The 24171-nt window shown below is 39.6% G+C and overlaps 1 protein-coding gene across 1 annotated transcript; it reads left to right on the forward strand.

Annotated features, from left to right (window-relative positions):
• Nucleotides 1-370: 370 nt before the first annotated feature.
• On the forward strand, nt 371-22313 carry LOC135088040 (maestro heat-like repeat-containing protein family member 1). Its single transcript, XM_063982920.1, has 12 exons — nt 371-541; nt 621-798; nt 1076-1247; nt 8677-8866; nt 10106-12944; nt 13303-13456; nt 14038-14298; nt 15877-16091; nt 16684-16881; nt 18403-18685; nt 18981-19218; nt 20531-22313. Exons 1-12 carry the CDS (start codon nt 514-516, stop codon nt 20716-20718), a joined length of 4944 nt encoding a protein of 1647 aa, XP_063838990.1. The 5' UTR covers nt 371-513; the 3' UTR covers nt 20719-22313.
• The last annotated feature ends 1858 nt before the right edge of the window (nt 22314-24171 follow it).

Consider the following 24171-nt stretch of genomic DNA (forward strand, 5'->3'; position numbering starts at 1 on the left):
AAGAGAGGAACTGTTTATTATATTATGTATTCTAATCCTTAGTTAAGTTATTCGAGTAGCTTTTCGTATCATTATGTTTCTAATGGAAGTAAGTAGGTACGCCTAAATTATTGTTAAAAATCTATATTTGGTAGAGAAGCTATTTAATGCTTGGAGCTTGGCAATAGGGCCCTTTCTCGCAGAAACTTTCAACGATCATTGCATTGCATCATCATCATCAACATCCCTTTCTTTACACTCCTCCACTGCTGGCTATGAGCCTCCTTTCTTTGCAAAATTGATTACAATTTATCATTTATTTACGATAATGGAACACTTTTAGTTGTCACTGTCAAATATCTGACTGTCATTTTGTGTTGGTTGTCACAAAACGTCACCGTATTGTTGTTTTGGTTGTCGATTCTTGGTTGTCGCACTTTTGCAATATCTTCTTTAAATCAGTCTCGAGTGGAAAACTTTACTAATGAATATTCATGCGCAGTTCTTTTAGGCAAAATCTATGTGAATCTTAAAATGTCTTCGAAAGCTGATACCTTAAAAGGTAAGACGTAAAAGATAACATGTTTTTTTCTGAATTTGTATGGTTTCCAATGATTCATCGTAAACATATTTACTTACAGAAACTGTGACTGTGCTAATAAATGCTGCTGGCGATAGTGATAATTCAGTCAATAATGTAGTTATCAAGTCCTTGACCAAGGTCGCGAACTCGTATCCCAATGAGGTGATAGAAATATTCTGTGAATTCTACAAGAACACAATCAAGGTGAACACTTCACAGCTGGGCAATATTATAAAGTAAGTTAGTTCATCCTTATCATTAAATTACCAAAATTCTTAATCTATGCATTGTTAATTACTTTACTCTAGCTTCCAGAATGATTCAGCATATTTTAACATTGTAAATTTCTCCTTATTACTCCCTTTATCTATCTAATGACATTGTTGAACTAAAAGGCACAAACAATTACATTAAAAAGTATTACCAAAAATAACTAGCTAGACTTCACATAAAAATTATCTTATCTAAAAATACCCTCATAAAAAATATTAATAATACGAACCACCATTGCAGAGTACTGGAACAAACATGCGTCAACCAGGTGAAGAAGCTGGAGAACACAACGGCAACGTTGCTGGTGAACTCCATGCTTCGGGCCATGACCGAGAACCCACAGTACGAACCAATAGTCCAGATAGGAGCCTCCTCAGTGCTGGTCGCGGTTGGACATGAACATTTGGACTTGGTACGTTAAAGTTTAACATTTTTCTTTTGGTGGACCGACAATATCATAAAGGTAGCAGGAAGGCACTGGATCCAGGCCACTACCAACCGATCAACATGGAAATCATTGGGGGAGGCCTATGTTCAGCAGTGAACTTCCTATGGCTGCAATGATGATGATAATGTTGATGAGTTTTCTTTTAAATTGAGAGATGACAAACAAGTACTAAAGTAGTTATGATAAACTGAGCTCCTATTGAAACAGCTACCACCATATTCATTGTTTATTCATACATTTCTTCTAATTAGATTTAACTTATGATGAGACAAAGAGCCTTCTGCCTTTAGCTTTTCAATACTCAATACTCAATAGTTTATTTTGCATAACCACATTAGCATTCACATTTTAGGTCTTACAATTTAGGCAGTTATACAATGTGGACCCAGTTAGGGCACAGCAACTTTAGGAAGGAGACAGAACGACGATCTTAATAGTTTCAAAAGAAATGTACACACTGAGTTTGGTGGAAATGTCATTATGTATTAAACAATTCGATAATTATAAAATAAAGATAGAATTAATGAATTATTGAAATGGAAAAATATTGTTAAAATGTCATGCTAATTATTGTCAAGTGTTGAGTGTTGAACTTTTGCCTGCCTCTTGTGTTTATTTTAGTTATACATATAATAATATCTTTAATTTATATCCTGGCTTATGATTTCTTACATTTGTACTATGTATATTATTGTAATTTACTAATTTTACTCTTCTATTTTAGAATTTTGAAATTTGAAGTAAACAAATAGCGACGTTTTACCTGAAAATAAAACGTTTATTAAACATACTTACCTTATTCGAAGCCTTTATAATGAGAGTAGTGTCTGTCTTTTCCTGTTTGAGTACTAGTTTTGACGTATAATCTGCCCACGTGACTTCCGCTCCGGTCCCCCACCGCCTAAGCACGCCTCAATTAGCGACACTAGCGCCACCAACGGTAGCTCGAAACTAGGTTTCGATATTCTCGCCATTGTGTTTTATGACACCAGGTAGATTTAAAAAGTAGGCTTCGAATAAGGTAAGTATGTTTAATAAACGTTTTATTTTCAGGTAAAACGTCGCTATTAAACAGTACTGTACCGTTATTCGAAGCCTTTATAATGAGAGACGTGTCTATTATCTCCTGGTGGCGCTGTGTAATCGCCAATGTGATCAATTGAAGAATAAGACATTGATCAGTGAGAAATGTTATGAATTAGTTAGAACTTTAGCTTATCTGTCTACTGAGTGGTAATGTACTGTGTGTAGGTACATTATAATATTTTACAGAACGCAACCTGCATCTGCATCTCCGTAAATTCACGTCTAATGCATCGTTTATTAACAACTATGTAATAATGAACTATCGGTTACTTTACGTCATGTAAAAGGCGCAAAAGCTACGTCCACCCTCACTCACAGTATCAGACCGTTAGATGAATTTAATAAGCTTCGGTAGGAGTGAATAATTATTAGGTATGGATAAGAATATTCATTGGTACAGTTAAGGTCGCTTGCCGATAGCGGGCGTTTGATGATCTCCAACATTTCCCACATTTAGGTATCAGCTCAGATTTTAATATTTATAAACCTTTACAGGACCGTAGCCTAGGTGGACGGTGTAATGAATAGGTGACAATAGCTAGCCGGCTATGTATAGGTACGATACTTTTGTATTGCCTGAGTATTCCGCGTTATCGCTGTTCGCTAGGGATAGCGAAGTTTGAGTCGGAATTGATAAAATTTATAATAATACAGACTTTCCTAGTACAAACTTAGTAAACTTTGTGGTTTACAAACGTCGGTGCTGTGGTAAGACTGTGCGACCATTATCTTTAGGGCTAACAGTGATAACTTGTCAGCTAGATCAGCTTATTGACGGTTAGTCAACCAGCTTAATTCAGAGCAATCTTAATATGTAATTATGTATTATTGTAATTACAATTATGATAATAATGTTATAGGGCTGAACAAGAGTTTGTTTGCATCAACACAAAAACTATCTTTGTGTTGGAGTCCTTTAACCACGAATTCTATGTATAAAATCATAATAACATCATTCTACCACCAATAGTAGCGGAGCATCAATAAGAATGTTGCGAAAGCGAGAAAAGTTATGCAAACGAAGTCGCAAGCACAGCTAGAATTAAATGATAGTTTCGTAGCCGATCTAAACCTTATCAGGTTTCATCAAGGCCCTTAGGGTGGGCATCGGATTTAATTTCGTATGATTTATTTTCATCACCCTGCATGCCGTTGGACGATCGCTCTGTGCACGATGTAATAATATTTATGTAAAAATATTTATGTAATGATGTTTGTGTAACACTAAGTTTTATATCATCGCCAATGTCACTCATGATTCATTGAAGTGTACATACCTAAGTTGCCAGTAGGTAGGTAAGTACTAATTTTTGTGACAATAGTCAGCAGAGACAAATTACTTTATTGACCTAGCGAGTCGGGTAGGTATTAGAATATTTCACGAGGCTGTTGTACTTAAAACAAGTTAACTCGTAAACAGTTGTGTGTGCCACAACATTTTGCTTGTGACTACCTTCGTTACAGTATAATAATTGATGGACTTAAATCACATCAAATACGTATTTTGTAAATTGTACTATGTAGGTAGGCGAAGGACTTTCGGCCCCAAGCAAAGAGCTTAAGAGTGCGGCACATTATCCAAAATTAATTCCAACCATGTTTATGTACTTCTGTGTGACCCTAAGGTCACAGTGATAATTGGAAAAATCAGAGTTAAATTACTTTCTTGGACTGAAGGTTTTGATTTATTCCCTTTAACTCCTCGTAAAAGTCGTTCATATTCATACGACAATTTTTATTGAACCACAGAGGTGCACAAAAGGTCGATATGACATGGTGTCATATGACATTAATAATAAATTATATTTATTTACTTAAATTAAGTAGACAAGACGTAGTCATTGACACTATAATAGGGCACACGGAAAGTTCAGTTAAGAGACTGAAGACTTGTGTGACTTTTGGTATGCAATCTTTTCTCCAACGAATGTAATGGCTTGTATAAATGAGAAAATAACAAATTGTAGTATGTAAACCTACGCGGTTTAATATATATTTAGTAAGTACGGTTTACTAAAGTCACTGTTTTCGTTGTACAGTGAAATTCAATTGCGAAATGCGTTACCATGCAGCGTGCCCAATTTGTTTTAAGCTCAGATAAGCTTTATACTTTTGGTTATTGTGGATCATAAGTATTTGGTATTGGGTGCCATGAGCGCCTCAAGTTGGCGGTTAAAATGCTCTTTGCCTCACGCAAATCATGAATTGTAGTGTTATAACATGAGAAGAGCCAATGCTTTAGGATTTGTAACGTTACGTGACTTGATCTGTATGTTTTTGGTAACCGAGACTCGGTTAGGCCATTTTGTATTTATGGAGTTCACCTTTTACTGTTACTAGTTTGTAAGACTGTTATTATTTTGTTTATTTATTTTATACAGGTAAGGACCGACTTCATTGTGTTTATTATCCAGACTTGTGTGCTTTTATTACAATAGGGGCATGGGTTATATCTGACCCCGAAGCAAGGATGGGTCCTGAGTTACCCCAGAATGAAGTCGTCCAATAGGTAAGGGCGCGAATGTCGCGACTCTTTCTGTGCGAATCAATTGCCGTCAGAACATTTGCATGAGTCTGTCGGTGTACTATAGGTATGTATAGCAGACAATTAATACTTATTTTAGTATTCAGTACTTTGTGGTACCCGCCAAGCGTCTATGAATGTATACCTTATTTAAAAGACTATCAGGTCAATAGTTGTAACTTTACTATGCAGAGGCTGCATAAAGGCTTAAGTTTATTTAATTTCTCCAGGCGTTAACTGTTCGGTACCAAAAATTCAGGGCGCATAGCTGCGGCCCCGATTAATTAACATCCTTCAAGATTCTGAAGGTTTAGGGCGATGCCCTTGTATCATCTCGGCAGTAATGAAATAAGCCAAACTGACACGAATCGAGTAATTTTTGCGTAATCTCATGATCTCTGTCTCCACCTTTTACCCATGGCAGGTCTTAAATAGCTTACTTTTGTCATGAAATAAAGCATTTTAATTAGGGTTCCATAACCCTTGAAAATTATGAGGATTTGGGGCGATGCCCTTATGTCCTCCCGGCAACATTACTTTAATTTTGCAGTGCTAAATAGAATTTCAGACCCTTTTATAGTTATGCGGATTTAGGGCGAAGCCCTCATGTCTACTCGGCAACTTTACTTATTTTCGTTTGCCGTGGAATAAGGCGTTTGGGTTCTATAACTCTTCAAAAATTATGAGGATTTAGGACGATGCCCTCATGTCTTTGAACCGCAAATACAAACGAGCGAGGTTGCTTGGCTCGAAATGTAATGATTTGAGTCCGATTCTCCTTGGGTAATCTCCTATCCCAGAGGGATGAGGGATAACATGAGAGTTTAGAGCGATGCCCTAAGATCTCTCGACGTAAATAAAAATGAGCGAGGTTGCTCGGCTCGAAATGTAGTGATTTGAGTCCGGTTATCTTTGGGTAATCTCCTATCCCAGTGGGATGAGGGATAACATGAGGGTTTAGAGCGATGCCCTAAGACCTCTCGACGTAAATAAAAATGAGCGAGGTTGCTCAGCTCGAAATGTAATGATTTGAGTCCGGTTCTCTTTGGGTAATCTCCTATCCCAGTGGGATGAGGGATAACATGAGAGTTTAGAGCGATGCCCTAAAACCTCTCGACGTAAATAAAAATGAGCGAGGTTGCTCGGCTCGAAATGTAATGATTTGAGTCCGATTCTCTTTGGGTAATCTCATATCCCAGTGGGATGAGGGATAACAAGAGGGTTTGGACCAATGCCTTACTAAGACCTCTCGACGTAAATAAAAATGAGCGGCGTTGCCTGGCTCAATATGAGACTCCTTGAGTGTTTGAGTTTTTTCCTATCCCGGTGGGATGAGGGAGAAAATGTTCTGGCTCCTGGTTTTTCCCTGTTTGCTCCAAGAGAACTTACCCTCGCTACAGGATTATGCTGCTGCGTTTTGGTTACACTGCCATCTAGCTTGCCGAGTAGCCAGTTTGAGTTTTCCACTGTAGGTATTTAGGCGAAATAGGCGAAATCTCAGATCGATCTGCGGAGCAGAGTTGCGATCGTATTGCTGCCGAAAAATTTTCCAGACGCCGCTAGCATCAAATAAACTGCGTATCAGGCTGAATAGACGATGTTCATCCTTCACCGTTTATTACACAGACTCACTGTTTATCTACACAGTAACAGCATAGCGTTTTCCTGAAATCATAGTTTAAGAAAACCACAAAGGTATTATTATACCTACGTACCGTATCCTAATAGGACAAACTGCACACTTCACTCTTGGGTTATAAGCCATGCGTTAGACTTCCATAATGGCGGTAGAATAGGTACGTCGGTACGCTACCCTACCTAGTGGAAGTTTTCATACTTTCCCCGGATGCATATTGATAAAGGTAGTTTACCGTTTATTTATTTTGTTGATTTATAAATCAACACAATCCGTCCGATGGAATTCGTATGTCTGAAATGGTATTGGTAAGTTGGTACTTACAGCTTATTGTAGCAAGCAATCACATCTTGCGACTATCACATTACACCACACCATCCTTTGATTTGACCTCTACGCCAACTCTTGCTCCTCTTCTGCACGTGGACATAATATTTCCTCTTTCCTTTTGAAAATAAAGACATCTAACGGAAAACCCTTAGGAACAAACACAGCTAAAAAGGAGTGTTATACCGTTAGGAATGAACATTGCTAAAAAGGAATATTAGTTTTAAAACACATCTAACGAAAACCGTTAGGCACAAACATTGCTAAAAAGGAATGTTAGTTTTAAAACACATCTAACGGAACACGCCGTCAGTTACGAACATTGCTAAGAAGAAAAGTTAGCTTAAAAACATATCTAACGAAAAACCGTTAGAAACAAACATTGCTAAAAAGTAATGTTACTTTTGAAACACGTCTAACGGAATACCGTTAGGTACAAGTATTACTAGAGAAGAAAGATAATTATTTAAAATTACACTGAGTTAGATTGAATGCAATCTACCCCCGAACGGTAACACCGTTGTAAAAATAAATTACACTACGAAATAAGTAATCACAGTAATTTTTATAAGTTTTCAGCCAGTACATAATAATTTAAAGTACTTACATTATGATGGTAATATTTTACCTGAATCACGTCACGACTAGTACCTGTGAGATGGGTCGCGAACTAGCGGAGCTAATTCTACGACCGTCTCGAACGGGAACTAAAACACCAATGGCGAGAATATCGAAACCTAGTTTCGAGCTACCGTTGGTGGCGCTAGTGTCGCTAATTGAGGCGTGCTTAGGCGGTGGGGGACCGGAGCGGAAGTCACGTGGGCAGATTATACGTCAAAACTAGTACTCAAACAGGAAAAGACAGACACTACTCTCATTATAAAGGCTTCGAATAACGGTACAGTACTGTTTAATAACATGTTGTGGCTGGAAAAAAAACATTACTATAAGAGCATAGTAATTTAATTCCCTAAAGAAACACCAACAGATGTATTGAATGTTTTTATGGGAAATTAATATTGATTCTGTTTTAAAATCACTATAGTTTATTGGTTATCAAAAGAGTTTGAAGTGTGACTCATGTTCGCAGACCAGATATTATGTTACATGTGACAGATTTATCACTCTTTGTTCTCCTGAGTTACACATGATTTAGTATATATTATTGTAATCAATAACATGCTATAAATAGTATTTCAAGGTGCAAGTAATATTTGCAATTAATAAATCCTATTGGAATATTATGGGAAACTGTTTTCAGTTTTGATGTTTTCCTTTTAACTATTATTTTGTTTACATACTCTACTTACATACCAGCCTGTATGAAAACATTATCATGTTTGTGAATAATAAGAATTGAAGTACTTATAGGTGTAGTTACCAGAATCTCATGGGAAATGGGGAAAATAAACTTTGTTGAGTGCCATACTGGGTAAATATATCTGTTTCTTTTACACCTTTATAAAGTGTTAGTGTAAGTATATCTGTTTCTTTTACACCTTCATAAAGAGAAAAAGAGAGACATACTGTCACAGTGACAAAAGTCACGCGTGCGCGCGCGCCGTAGATCTACATAAGAAAGATATTACTATAAAATTACGAGTTATTTGTGCTCAGGATACCGTACATTAGTAATACTACATACTTATCACAAAGTTTATGGCACAAACACTTATAGCATGGTGGGCGAGTATTTAATTTTACACAGCATAGTGACGTCATAAATGTTTTCCAAACGGACTTAAAAGTATAGGGACTCCAAAAAATACATAAAGCGAGGCAGAAGAAGTGACGTCATAAATCACATTCCACCTTCTTAGGTACTCCGTCTACTAATTAACCAGCTGACCCCAGCGTCGGTCCCGCACTACACCATCGCTCGAACCCTGGGCACCTTAGCCGCGGTCAACACCTACGCAGTAGTGCCTCACGTCAAGGAGGTCCTGGGCAAAATGCTGCCACTCCTGCCGCTCGTCCGACACGACGCTGTGAAGCAGGCCTTTGCTTACGGTAAGTAGTAGGCTAAGTCACAAAAAATACTACAAAAGGACATCATCCATTTTGGTCCAAAATCAAAAGTGCCGGCCAAAAAATAAAAGTGCTGTATTCTGATAGAATACGTCCGCCTTAGCATTTTTTACTATGGCACCAAAGCTGTAGAACCACTGTGCATCGTAGTATTTGAGTTCTAAAAATATATGAAACGACTGACTTTGATCTCAAATACTACGACGCACAGTGGTGCTACAGCTTTGGTGTAATAGTAACAAATGCTAAGGCGGACGTATTCTGTCAGAATACAGCACTTTTTTTTTATTGGCCGACATTTTTGATTTTGAACAAAAAATGTATGAATCGTCGATGAATTTTAGATCTCAAATACTCGACGCACAGTGGTGCTACAGCTTTGGTGCCATAGTAACAAATGCTAAGGCGGACGTATTCTGTCAGAAGACAGCACTTTTTTTTATTGGCCGACATTTTTGATTTTGAACAAAAAATTTATGAATCGTCGATGAATTTTAGATCTCAAATACTCGACGCACAGTGGTGCTACAGCTTTGGTGCCATAGTAACAAATGCTAAGGCGGACGTATTCTGTCAGAATACAGCACTTTTTTTTTATTGGCCGACACTTGATTTTGAACAAAAAATGTATGAATAGTCGATGACTTTTAGATCTCAAATACTCGACGCACAGTGGAGCTACGGCTTTGGTGCCATAGTAACAAATGCTAAGGCAGACGTATTCTGTCAGAATACAGCACTTTTTTTTGTTGGCCGGCACTTTTGATTTTGGACCAAAAATATATGAAACGTGGATGATGTCCTTTAATTGTTTTTGTCCCTAAAGACAAGGGAATAAGGCTAAGAATGTGGTGGTAACTATGTTCCCACTGCCTTAATCAGATTTTAAACTCTGACTCTGAGTAGACTCAGACTTTGTTATATCGTGTGAGCTGTTACAAGCAGCACATAAAGAGAAAAATGTATTTAAAATTACTTTTGAATGTTCACAATATGTTGGCAACACTCGGTCGGTCAACCAACTAACAACAGGTTAGCGTGCCTCATCTTTTTTATTGGAAAATAAAATTGACTCATGTTTATTTATTTATATTGTGATGTTTGACCAAACATTGCTTTTCCTTACATTATCATTTGTGTTCCCCATCTGGGATCATGACGGCAAAGTAATAAAAATGTCAGTGTTGTTACGTATTTAACTAATTCCTTTTGCATTCACAGCTTTCGGCCACTTCGCAGTTGCGGTCTCGGAACAGATCGGCGATAACGTCGAAAACGACAACATAACATCGATCAAAGACAATTTTGTCACAGAGTTCTCTATAATCTTCGACGTGTTGTACAACCAGTGGCTGCCCTCGAACGAGCCGAAGGTGTCAGAGGCGGTTCTCGAAGCACTAGGTCCCATCACCAGACTCATACCCGAAAGGCAATTCAACGAGACAGTCAACAAATTTGTCCTCTCATTGCTGTCTTTGTACCGTAAGCCAACGATAAACGCCTACTACATCAGTCAATGTATCTCGTACCTACTGTCGCCATCGCCTCTCAACCCCAAACTGAGCTTAAACGACAGCGTAATAAACTCAATCAACCACGTCCTATTCAATTTGATCCTAGTAGAGCCAGATTACGATCAGCCGCATACGGTGAAAAACCATTTCGAAGTATTACGCTGCTTCGATCATATGGCAGGGCAGTTTCCTGACCAAACCATTGAGAGTCTTCTCCATCAGTGTAAGAACAACCAGGAAAAAGACCGGATGAAAGCAGTCATTATTCTGACCCACTTGACGACTTCGTCACAAGTATTTGTAGAAAATTATGCCGTCAAGTTCATCGCCATATTAAAGGTCATGACGACAATGGAGCAGGGCTTGAAAATGAAGAAGTTGCTCGTGAAAGCTATCGTTGGTTTGGTCTATAGAAACTGCATTACATCTGCCGAAGATTTCATTATGGTCGAGTTCATTATAAAACACTGCGGCTGTGAAGGCCCTCCGAATGTGCCGAAGAATGAAATCGAGGATTTGCACAATACGTACAAAAGTTCCCTTATTCTCATGTGTAACACGGTGACGAGTGTTCGCACACAATTGAGAAGTTTACTCCTAGCTGCACTTACCGTTGATGACTTTACCTCGTCCATGTCGACTGTTAGCCAATGCCTGACATCGCTGCTACAAAACAATTCCGACGCAGGCGAGGATGATCAGAAAGAAACACTAAAAGATTTGAGGTACACCCCCGACCAAGTCTTCACAAGATGCATAACTTACATAGCAGACCCTGAACAGATAGAACGAAACAAGAATTTGCTCATATTCCTTGAAGAATATTCTGGAGATGTCCATAAGAATTTGAAAAACTCCTGGACTGTTGAGATTCAAAGACTTCTGAAGTTTGTCGACAAAAGCGAATCAAATGAACAGTGGCATAACATGCTTATAGATCTCTTAGAATCAGCTATAGAGAATGTGAACAATAACAAATGGGTGGAAAATATAGCCGCTTTGATAACGCAACAAGTTCTGTCCAAAAAGCAGTCGCCAATTATCAAGGGAATGTCTTTACAATATCTGGCCATATTGACGTGCCATATGACTAACGCTGCAGTGATAGAAAACGTTTTGAAGATTATTCTCTTCGCCCTTAAATCCATTCCGATGGAAAGCGTCGACTACGTCAGCAAAGCGATAGGAATAGCTTCCAGACAACATGGCGAGTTTGTTCTCAACGAACTCGATGCCACTTACAAGGAGAACGAGTCGAAGAGAGGCAATAAAATCCTTAACTTCTTATCATCTAGAAATTCTAAGAGCGAAGTAGAGCTTAGCTCTGTAAAATACGCAGTGATCACTTGCTACGGAAAAGTAGCTGAAAACTGCTTGGATGTGCACGTTTTGGCGAGGTTAGGTGATAACGTTACATCAATTTTGTTCGAAATTTTGAAGACCAACCCTCCCTTTGATTTGTGCAAAGCAAGTGTCACCACCCTTTACCAAATTAGCAAGGCCTTATATCCTGCAGCCCACCACAATGTGGCTCTCAGGAATCGCTGGCAACTCCTGAATGCTGTTCTTGAACAGATTTACAATCCGAATTTGGACAGATGCAACGTGGAGCTGTATCCTATAGTCGTAAAAGCTTCGAAGAGTCTAACGAAGTTACAAAAGGGTATCCTGCCTGAGGAGAGAAACACGATCCTTAGGGTGCTGTTTAGTAGCATTTTTGAGGAGCTGTCCTCATTCAAAAGGAAATACGAAGTCGAAGGGAACGGCGACAAAAACGATCGTCTTGCCAAAACCCTAAACGACAGCTTGACTTTACTTCACCATCTGATTAGGGAGCTGATACTCCAGTCGACCTGCCTAAGCACGATTGACGATCTGATCGGTTTGCTGATAGAGTGGCTTCGTCACGAAAACGATGAGATCCGAACTGCATCGGTGTTGATTCTGCAAGTGATATTCGACACGTATATCAAAAACGTCAAACTGAACTACGAAACTCCCAGCAAATTCGGTCAGATGGGCTACTTGTTGGGTTTGGTCGTTCCAGGAGTTGCGGATACCAATTTCGCGGTGAGGCTCACAACAATAGATTGCATTAAACTCGTGATACAAATCCAGGATTTGTATGAGGGGCATACTATCGAGCCGGACGATGAATGCATGGCTGATCTGGCGAATCTTCAGAATAATGTATTAACGAATGATATCAACATGATTGTTGATTACTGTGTTGCATTATGCAATGCAATATCGATGAAGATTCCTCATCATCATACGATGCAGTTTGTGGAGAGCCTGTTGGAAGGTTACGATGACCAGGAGTTCAGGAGTGTAGGGATAAGCGCAGTGCTGGACGCTTTCTTCGTGAAGAAGGGGCAGGACTTGTACCAGACTATTGAGAGGATAATCGAGGTGATGCTGAATACTATGGATGCAGTGGGCGAGGACGCACAGCAGCGCTTGATGAAGCCGCTGACGTCACTGACGCGCCATCACTCTAACGCAGTGACGGCCGTGCTGTTGGCGCAGAGGATTCCTTTGAAACCGTAAGTTCTTTATAACTCAAACATGATATAATATTGTGATGACTCAGACCCTCGGTCTTTCGTTTGCTTTTCCCCAGGACTTCGCCGAAAGAGTATTATACTATTATACTATTATTATATATTAGATATTTACTATAAACTTGTAGGTCCTAAAATTTCATGTGAATTGGGAAGAGTTCTATTCTCAGTTGTTGTGTATAGGTTATTGCTAAAGGTCACTCAAATTCTTGAATATTTTAGAGGCTTGGCTTTACATGAGATCTGATAACTTTTGACAGTGCGAGCCGTCTGGTCTCATCTGAACATTTATCTGAAGATCTGTTTTTTAGTGGGATAACACCATTTCTTTCATTATCAGATGCGTGGTCTCCTGCTGGCGATACCTGGCGCGCGACGAAGCGTTGTCTGGAGCGATCGTGGACAACTTCTTACGGCTGATGACGTCAGTAGAGCTGTACGAGGACCCTTACCATATAACTGACAACCATATAGCCGCGCTCCAGCCCTTGACTGTGAGTATTTAAAGGACTTTAAAACCTTTACCTGGTAGTGGCAGAATTGTTGCCACCTTATTTTGAACCTTATTGAGAAAACATAAGGTACAAAACTAATGAAAAATATTTTTCTCTATACCAGTTAAAGGTACCCTTAGTAGACTTTGGAGCTTAAAACATTTGTTATACTAGATGCGGTTTGCGGTCAGATCAAAAGGAACGCAGCCCACACCTGTCAGTTTGCGTTCATTGCTCTTGCAAGCACTGTCAGATGGCATCAATACAAAATGTTTAAATTAATTACAATTAAGTTTAAATTAAGGTGGGTTGCGTTCATTTTGACCTGACCACAGGACGCATTCAGTGCGGTAAATTAGATGGAATAAGGATCATTTTTTTAACTTAAAATTTTATCGGCATAAATTATGGAACCCAATAAGTGTGATTTGAAGCGAATGCGACATCCTTAATCGAATGAACTAAATAACACAGTTTCACAAGACTTGACTTGGCTCTAGTATCTAACTTAATAAACTAATTATGAAATTATTTCAAAAAACACTGACCTTATAATTACTGAGTTTCTGTTTTTGTTTCAGCTAATAAGTGCATTAGGAGAAATGCTTCAAGAGCCGACCATGAACGAGACCTGTGTGGCCAAGTTCGCAGACCTTTTCTCCGTTCTCTACACAACACTAGCCTGCTACATAGAAGCGGAACCGCCCGCGTATTCTCTACCAGCCAACCGCGCGCAAGAGAGGCTCGGTTTTGTCCCCAACAGGGACTCCATAAAGATGTCTCCGGCCAAGATCACTGTGAACACTTTCAACGCGTTTTTGGAGAGGGCTAACTGTTATAAGGTAAGCAGTGCTCGAACCTATCTAGGTCTAAAGCTAATAAGCAATCAAATAAGGTTAAATTTTGTAAAGCAGTCTACTAAGTCATACGTCTACTTTAACCGCCTCTGTGGTCTAGTGGTAAGACCACCTGCTTCAGACGCAGAGGTCCCGGGTTCGATTCCCAGTGGGGGCAGATTTTTCTGTTCGGTGTGGTTGATGGTAGGGCTTGTTCTAAGTCCGCCTGGCTAGCTACCACCATCATACCTAAGTCTGTCGCCACAACAACAATGTTAACAGCATTGTTGTGTTCCGGCAGTTAGAGGTAAGATAGCCAGTTCCTCCGTGGTTGAGGATTCCGGGTGAAGCTCGCTTCCACCTTCGGCCTGATCATCACTTACCATCAGGTGAGATACAGGCCAAGAGCTTCCTCGTTGTGGATAAAAAACTTTCTGTAACTGTGTGCAGCAAATAAATGATTACTTACTTACTTTCCATATTTTAGAACAGTTTCTATGACTTTGGTCTTCTGATCTCGGTTTATAAGAGATTCTAAGCATCAACCTTTTGATAGCTCCTTGACTACGTATTGAATCGATTGAGAGGAGACCACATTTTGGCCTCTCGGACTCTGCTCGATGGACCGACGATAGAAATCTTTTTGCTGGGTGAAATAAGTGGGACATAGTGCTTTGTTGCGTTCCTTAGAATTACGTCCAACAGTGGACTCTCATAGGCTGAAATGATGATGATAGTCTAGGAGCCATAGCACACTAATGTCTTAGGTACAAAGATATACAAATGTGAACGCTTGTCTTCTTGATATAAGATATTAATTAGGTTTTCAAGTTCCAAACACTTCTGACAAAATTATTTATCATCAGGATGGCAGCAAAATGGACGAGAACAAACAATTTGTAAGCCACTCTATGTATGTACGGTGTTTAGACAACTAAAACCATTTCATTTTCCTATTGCTTCGCATTTTCGTTCCCTTGGACAATTCAGCGATGCATTTGAATGAATTTGGTTTTTAACAAATTACATTTTGCATGAATCCGATCTTGTGTCATTTAGTTAGTTTTTTCTGCTTTTCTTTCGAACATGATACATTTTAAGAGTTTGCTCTATGGCCCTGAAATTTCCTTGGATGTTATTTATTAAACTAGACTACAAAGTACATGACAGCAAATCAACGTAACATTTACACTGCAAATGCAGCTCTTATTACATTATGGAATAAGGTTGGTTTTAAGGCAATGTTTCGATTCGATTGATATGCTGTCTCAACTAGCTTTGACCATTATTGTCATGAATGAAACAGTGTAACGAAAAAAAATGGGCGATCTTTTATGCCCACTTGAGATATCATTTCATATGGATTACTATAGACGTAAAAAATGAACTGAGGCAAAGCTTCTTTTCAATTGTCATGAGTCTCGTAAATTGACGAACAACCATAAAAATTTTTAGAAATGCCTTTTTAGTTTCTACCCTACTAGAGCAGTTTACCCAAATAAGTATCAACATAGCTTAGAAGCTTTCTCTCTGTTCATTTCATTCAATTCTCAACCAATCCATAAAGAAACCCATCCCATTCAGGTAAAGGAAGCTTGTTCGCTCTGCCTGAGCATCGAGCATGGCGACTCCTCCACCACACTCCTCGAACTGGCTCCTATCCTAGGGGGTTCCCTGAGCAGGGAATGCCCCCAACACTTGGCGAGGGTAGTCTCAAAGATCGCAACTTATGCGCGCTCGCCGTTACCCCCGCAAAGATGCGCTGCGCTTGCGCTGTTGGCTGATCTACTGAACTATAGGTGAGTTTGTTAACTTTCTAGATGGGTGTTGAGACGGTACTGATCACACCATTCGTTCTCTCCGCTGTGATTATTTATTTGATAGTCATGAACACTTGGTCGTCATTGAAATTGAACTCTATGGAAGGATTCTCTAGGTCTAGGGCATTGGTTCCCAAACTTATTTGAGACGCGCCCCCTTTCGACCATACAAAAAAATCCGCGCCCCCCTTCCTCCAGTTCAGATTTTATTCTATTTACTGGTCGTATCGAGCAGTCTGGAATGCATTCTCTCAGTGGTCGCAGGTTTTTTATACTTAAGTACACAGATGGCCCGCGTCCCTCTTTAAAGGTCTTTGCGCCTCCCTGGGAGGCGCGCCCCCCACTTTGGAAACCAATGCTCTAGGGAAAAGTTTTCTGTGTTGTAACCCATAAAAAAGCACAAGCAAGAATAAGGAGTTGGGCCTAAAAAGAGTCCGGGTTTTAAAAGTGTTATTGAGTGTTATTTCATGTAAAAATCCAAGAGTTTGGAATCAGCTCGGTTGAATTTTATGTCCATTTTAATTTTAAAAACCTTAAAGGGGCTTAAAAGCATATACCAACTCCTTTACAGATGCAACAACAACCCAGTTCTCATAGAGACCGTGCTAGCCACTCTGAACACCGGCTGGAAGGATGAGCACCCTCGCGTAAGAGCCGTCTGCCTACGAGGTGCCGCTAATGTAGCTCGTCTCTCTAACTCCCATCGCGCCATCGCCCTGCCGCCAGCCCTGGCGGCTTTAAGCCAGGGAGTCGACGCACCGCACACTCAGTAAGTAACACTAAGAGTTCCACCAAGAAAATTATGTTGTAATAGGTTCCGTTAGTTTTCAAAAGGTCATGAGCCTTCGCGTGAGGGCAGTCTGCCTCCGAGGTGCTGCTAATGTAGCCCGTCTCTCGAACTCCCATCGCGCCATGGCTTGCTTAAGCCAAGGGGTCGATGCACCGCACACACAGCAAGTAACAGAGTTCTACCAAGAAGACTTGGTTCTCGAAAGGTGGACAACTCTCGCATGAGGGCAGTTTGCGTCTGAGGTGCCGCTAATGTAGCCCGTCTTTCCAACTCCCATCGTGCCATCGCCCTGCCGCCAGCCCTGGCGGCTTTAAGTCAGGGGGTTGATGCGCCGCACACACAGTGAGTAATACAACAATATAGCAGTGGACGTCATTTGGCTGAAACAATACTTTCAGCAAGAAGATTAAAGAACATCTCTAGAGGTATCCAGAGAATGTTCTTCGAAAAACACTCAAGTAAAATAGGTCGTTAGTAAACTTTTCTTGACTTGGTGCCACTTTATGCAGGATGTCTCAAACAGTGTCCCTGAGCACCCGAATCAGTTCTATGTATTGATGAACTACACTGAACTGTCCCACCAAACTCATTGACAGGGAGGCGCCGCCATCATTCAACTGTATAGTTTCCAACATGGCAAAAATCGGAACCAGCGATCCGGTATTGACGGTGGCGCCCCTGTCAATGTCACTGATGGGACGGTTCGTTGTAGTTGGAAAATAAGTGCCGCGATTTTTCAGTTATTTATTTTCTTTTATGAGAAGAAAATAGGTTTTTAGTATAATATAAACACCTGCAAGAGAGTAGTGATTTACTGTTTATTCCTAGTTTCCTAAATTTTAGAGTTTTAGAATTTGTGAATTAATTTCTATTTTGTTTCCATTCAAAATAGACCAGACTTATCGGAACCGTACGCGTACCGGTCCCGTGCCAGGTTAAGGTAAAACTGGTGTTTCTATAGCAACGCTATCGCTCACGACTTTAGGCACGCATATTTGGTATTCTAGGAGAAAACCACAATCCTACAGCACATACCAGCTACATTCCGCGTAGTAATTGTACAACACCAGCAACATTTCGTGTGGTAAACGTCTGGCTTGGCACAATACGCGACCATTAAATATGACCGTGACACCTTGTTCTACCAGCCATGTTTTTGATGAGATTCTACTTACCTTTCCTTTTAATATCTATTCCTGTAGTAGTTCTGAATTTGACATTGAGCTAGATAAAAACCCTTATGACACTTGCAAAGCTAACGCCTTTTTAACCATGCGTTGACCGTAGTCTTCGTTTTGTTCAATATTACTGGTTTTTTGTTGATCTAATAAGTAGTAAGTAATAGGACCACGGGCAACGTATGCTTCTAACATGCATTGTGGCGGCAACATATTTTACGATTAGTTTTTCAAACTGATGCAATAGGTTCAGTTTCCAAGCAAATACTTTTTGCACACAATACGTCTAATATCAGGAATTGATCTGAACCGTTATTTGCAGATCACCATCAGATAACGTGCCTCTAGCCGCCATACAAGGTTTAACCAGGCTTCTAGTAGAGACAGAGAAACTTGACAAGGAGTTCGAACGCGAACTTCTCTCGATATCTCAGAAAATCCGGCCGTTTATGAACACTGAATGCGCGCAGCTTAGGGAGGCATCCATTAGGCTGTTCGGAGTGATCGCCGGGAGGGTCAACGCGGAAGGCTTAGCAGAGCAGTCGGTGGCATCCCTGCCTTGCTTCCTGCTGCATTTGTGCGATAACAACCCTGCTGTCGTGAGGGTAAGATGTCTTTTTGATTGACCATCTTCATAAAGCTGTTTCAGTCCCATAGAAGTACTATTTTCTAAGGAATATGATGACTGAGCTAAGCTGAACTGTTATCTCATTTTCCCTTTAAACGATTACTTCAATTCTCCAAATATGATTGTTAAGCTGTCGTTGACAGCGTTATAAGCATAGCAAAAGACCTTTTGACATCACAAAGACCTTTTAAGTACATTATGTATAAGAATGTTTTTCCAGTTCGAAGCCTTCGACAAAATAAACTCGTCTAAAATGTAAACTATAATTTCAGGCCAGCAAATTCACAATCAAACAAGTGTTCAAAACGTTCAACGTGAAGAAATCAAACGACCTGGTCCAAACACATCTCCTGGACGAAGGAAGGCTATACCTGGACGAGTTCTTATCAGCGCTGGTCCGTCAGTTGGCTGAGGAGATGCCAGCCAGTGTGCCCAAGTGTCTGCAGACTGCTGTCAACTACCTCCACTGTGCTAAGGAAGAGATGAAGCCACACCCACCTTTACTTCTTGGTGAGTCTTACTCCTTACCTTCAACAGCACTATTTGACAGAAAGAGATGCCATCAAGTGTCTGCAGACGGCTCTCAAGTGCTAAGAAGGGGATGAGCCACATCATATCCACCTTTACTTCTTGGTAAGTCCTGGATGAAGGCCGTCTATAGGTATTCAGGTGGATAAGTTTCTGTCAGCGCTGGTTCGCCAGTTAGTTGAGGAGATGCCAGTCAGCGTGCCCAAGTGTCTGCAGACTGCTGTCAACTACCTTCACTGTGCTAAGGAGATGAAGCCACACCCACCTTTACTTCTTGGTAAGTCCTTAACGAAAGAAGGTTATACCTGGATGAGTTCCTGTCAGCACTATTTCGTTTCGTTAGTAAGTTGAGGAGATGTCAGCCAGTGTGCCCAAGTGTTGTTGCGCTTTCCTGCTACCTTTATCAGGTCACCTTTACTTCTTGGTAAGTCCTGGATAAAGATCGTCTATAGGTATTCAAGTGGATGAGTTTCTGTCAGCGCTGGTTCGTCAGTTGGCTGAGGAGATGCCATCTAGTGTGCTGAAATGTCTGCAGACTGCTGTCAACTACCTCCACTGCGCTAATGAGGAGATGAAGCCACACCCACCTTTACTTCTTGGTAAGTCCTTGACTAAAGAAGGTTATACCTGGATGAATTCCTGTCAGCTCTAGTACGCCAGCTTGCTGAGGAGATGCCAGCCAGTGTGCCCAAGTCAGCCACACCCACCTTTACTTCTTGGTGAGTCTTACTCCTTAGCTTCATCAGCAGAATAGAATTTGAATGAAGAAATGCCATCAAGTGTCTGGAGACCGCTGTCAACTACCTCCACTGTGCTAAGGAGGAGATGAAGCTACACCCATCTTTACTTCTTACACCTTAGCTTCAACACAGAAAAACATTTGATATTTTTACTGAAGAGATGCCATCAAGTGTCTGCTAACTGCTGTCAGCTACCTTTAATAAATTAACTATGATACCTCCACAGTCCAGCAGTGGACGTCTTTCGGTTGAAACGAAAGAACGAACCTCCACAGAAGTGATGAGAGAACTATCAAAGGAACTCCTACATTCTTCAGATTTTTCACCTCCTAAATTTGTTCGCGGATTTCGAGACTTCCTGAGATCTCAACCTTCACTGGTAGAGGCAGTGTCGTAACTATACCCCTTAAGGCCTGTGGCATATTGATTGTCCCCTCAGTAAAAATCGTGCCATTGAATTCTAACACATTATTCAGATTCATTTGGGTTTGGTAACGATACTGTAGATCGTGTCTATGTAGGTTGAGCTGTTTATATCCAACCAAACCTTCCAGGCCTCCTCTACGCCGAGTTATACCGCATCAGAGAGAAGGCGTCCGAAGACTCGGATTTAGACCCGGACGTGACCCGAAGCGCCCGGACACGTCTGCTCCAACTCATCAAGGATTCCAATCCGCTGGTGCGACAGAACTCTGCCCTCGCCCTGGCAAATATCAGCCTGGTAATGGCGCAGGACGGATGACTGGGCGAGAGGATATGCTTCGAGTACAGTCGTGGAAGGTACGTGCTGAGGATGAAGTAGTTTGGGTTGGGTACAGCGTCAAACAGTTCGTGACACAAAAAGTGTCCAAAAAGTTGATAATACAACCTTATTCCAATGAGGGTTTTCGCGAATGAAAGATCCGCTAGATGGCGGGACGTGGATGTGGGGTCTGACTGCTGCGAGATTGGTGGATTTTGACATATCTGTCAATGTCATGTCAAAAATAACCAATCATGCAGCATTTGGACCTCGCGTCTACGTGCCGCCATCTGGCGGATTTTTTATTCGCGAAAACCCTCATTGTAACAAAGACGTGTTGCGAACTTTTTGGCTACTTTGGGTGTCACGAACTATTTGACACTGTACAGCGACAGCACACTACATTTTTGTTGTAAAGTGATGCTTATTGCAACTACGTAAAATCAAGCAGTGTTTAGCTTAGCGTACTGTCAAAATGGGACGCGACGTTAAAACGTACATGTTATAGATGACCCACGCTGAACTGTCTCACCAAACTCAATGACAGGGGGGCGCTACCATCGTTCATCTATATGGTTTCCAACATGGCAAAAATCGGAACCAGCGATCCGGTATTGACGGTGGCGCCCCACTGTCAATGTCATGCGTAGGACAGTTCAGTATTTTGGAACTATAGCGTGCCGTCGTTACATCACAGTCAAAGTGGAGGGTAGTTGACACATTTATGAGATTACACTAACGCTCGTATTCACAAACATTACTATGAGGTCTCACAGCGCGCGTGGCACACGAACCAATCGCAGAACGATTCAACGCTGTGCGTTCGATTTGCTGATTTACTTAAGCAAGCATCGTTTGTGAATACGGGCGTAAATCACTTCCTATCTAGTCCTGAGAAACCCAGTTAGTTTTAAATTCACAACATTGTTAATTCAATTTCAAAGCTGAAATTCAAATTCAATTCATAAATAGTTATTCCATTGGGTTAAACATATGATTTCATTAAGATTCCTATTGCTAAGATCGACGATTGGTGGTGTCAGCTACCCTATAATTATTTGACGAGTTTAGTGTCATAGTTATCCAACTGACATTTTAATAAATGACACGAGAAGTTGATATGCGCGTCGTGTGCATTTATACAGTGAAAAAAAAATACATTTGGATCACTATGATAGCTCAGAATAATGTATTGTCTTTTCGGTCGTTTTAATATTTCGATGTTTATTTGGTGATCATTGTTATTGCACGATTTTGTATTTGTTAAGACAGTTCTGTATTAAAAATATATTAAAAACGGATTAAGAACAATATTGACGTAAGATCCCAGTGAACAAATTGACTTTCAACCTTATCCTTGAGCAATAGAGGTCAAAGTATATTGGGATATGTGTGTCATAGGTTAATCTGCTACTGACCGTACAAACTGAAAGAGACTTGTAATCTTCTAGAATATCTTCATTTGGATATTATAATGAGAAGTAAAAATTACCGATCATTAAAACAAAATTTCCTCGATTGTGCATCACATTTAGTTAGAATTAAAACGCAATAAACGTATAATCCACTGTCATTTGTCACCAACTTTTACAGTCACATTTTTCTGATATAAAACTATATTAATTATGTGATATTTTACTAAACATTCTTGATATTATTTTCTTTAAATTTTAGTCATGAATGCTAGCTTGTTACCCGGGATAGTTTGTAATAACTCAGCCTGAGCTAAACAAAATATATACTGAAACTTAAACTAAGACTGAAAAAAATTACAAAAGAAATAAAATAAAAAAATGTTATAATAATTATTATAGGACGTATTCAAATAGTGTGGTTTGCCTTTATTATGAGCTTGGCTCGGTTTGGAATTTGCAATAATAAATTATTTAAACTATTGGATTTTATTGTTATTAGATTGTTACTTTTGCGAGTTTAAAATATATTGTATATTGGTAGAAATTAGATGAAATTTATTATTATTATGAATTTGAATATGTAGTTGAAGAAATTAAAAGACATTATTTATTATAACCCAGTGCTTTTTCGACAAACAAAATACCGTTATTTTTCTAAGCAAGATCTCATTATCTGTGCTAATGTTACCATTATTAACCCATTAGAGGTCACTGTACTCAAATGGGTACATCTATATTTTTACGTGTCAATTGCAAATCTCACAAAATTAACATAGGTAGACTTGTTATTTTACTTCATTACAACACTATTAAAGTATATTGACAACAATTACGCGGGTAGTGGGACTTTTTTTGATAAAAAGTATCAGTTGAAGTTGTGTCACTGAAACATAGTAGGGGTAGGTGTTTATTTTTTGATTTTTTTTAACAATTACTGCTCATAAGTTATTTTTTTTATTTTATTACTTTAAAATACATATCAGAGTAAGTTATAAAACACAATATAATATAATATTAAACATCTCAAATAAAACTAGGGTCATTTAAAAGTTACTGTACTCGGTTGGGTACAATGACAACATGCGTAAGTAAAAAAACTGTGTTTATTTTTGGCTCTTTTATTAAATTTTACAGCTCAAAAGAGCTAAAAGGTACTTGAAGAAGTTATTGGAGACGTTTTACAGGATAGTTATGACGATGAATGTATTTTGGCTAATAATTATACCACTTGATACAAGTATGTTGACTGAAAAAGAGGATACGGCGACGTTTTTCATACCGTAAGACGTACTAAAGGGTATTTATGAACAGAAGGGATAGTGGCAGCAAAGGCAGTTTATAGGACGATAGTGATAATGAACCGCTAGCGTGAAAAAGAAGACGATAGGTTCCCACAAATCCGCACCCAATCAAAAGTCATAATTCTTCAATCGCTGTAGATACTTCCAAAGTCTGTGGTGATAAGTTTGCTATATTTTGTGAAGAGCTGCAGGGCCTCAAACTTGCACAGTATTTGAAAAAAGCTGATTATAACAATATTATTATATCCAATAGATAACTACGATGCTTCTCATTATCATTATGATATTTCTATTGGCTATAATCATATCAGTATCCAATCAACACAATATACTTGGGATTCCTATAAAGCCCTATTTAGGGGTTTTGGTACTATCTGAGTACCACAAGCTACCTCGAGAGACTATGTACTATACTTTACTGGTCACTAGATGAAGAGATATGCTAAATAAACAACGAAAATGCGTCCGGCTGTACCAATAGTTGATGGCTTTTCTTCAAAATGGAGTTGGAAAATATCCCATCAGAACTGAAAAAGAGCTGGGGTATGTTCTTTGTCATTTAACAGTGCGTTGGCAGTGTAAGAAGTCCCTTAAAACAATTTTTGTCGAAAAGGCGCATTTTGAAAATTTGCATACCTAGGAGGTCATTGTACCCAATTGAGTACACCCCTGTAATTTCATGAAAACAACTTTTTTTCAGGATTTTCTTGTATTTTGTGTTTTTTTGCTCTGATTTC

The sequence above is a fragment of the Ostrinia nubilalis genome, chromosome 3 (genome assembly GCF_963855985.1).
Source record: "Ostrinia nubilalis chromosome 3, ilOstNubi1.1, whole genome shotgun sequence".
NCBI classification, from domain to species: Eukaryota; Metazoa; Arthropoda; class Insecta; order Lepidoptera; family Crambidae; genus Ostrinia; species Ostrinia nubilalis.

What these genes read in the sequence shown, in the direction of transcription:
- LOC135088040 (XM_063982920.1), top strand. Translation starts at nt 514, where the DNA reads ATGTCTTCGAAAGCTGATACCTTAAAAG. An exon ending in AGAGGGCTAACTGTTATAAG is followed by an intron (nt 14,299 to 15,876) that starts GTAAGCAGTGCT and finishes CATCCCATTCAG; the next exon opens with GTAAAGGAAGCTTGTTCGCT. An exon ending in GCTGATCTACTGAACTATAG is followed by an intron (nt 16,092 to 16,683) that starts GTGAGTTTGTTA and finishes ACTCCTTTACAG; the next exon opens with ATGCAACAACAACCCAGTTC.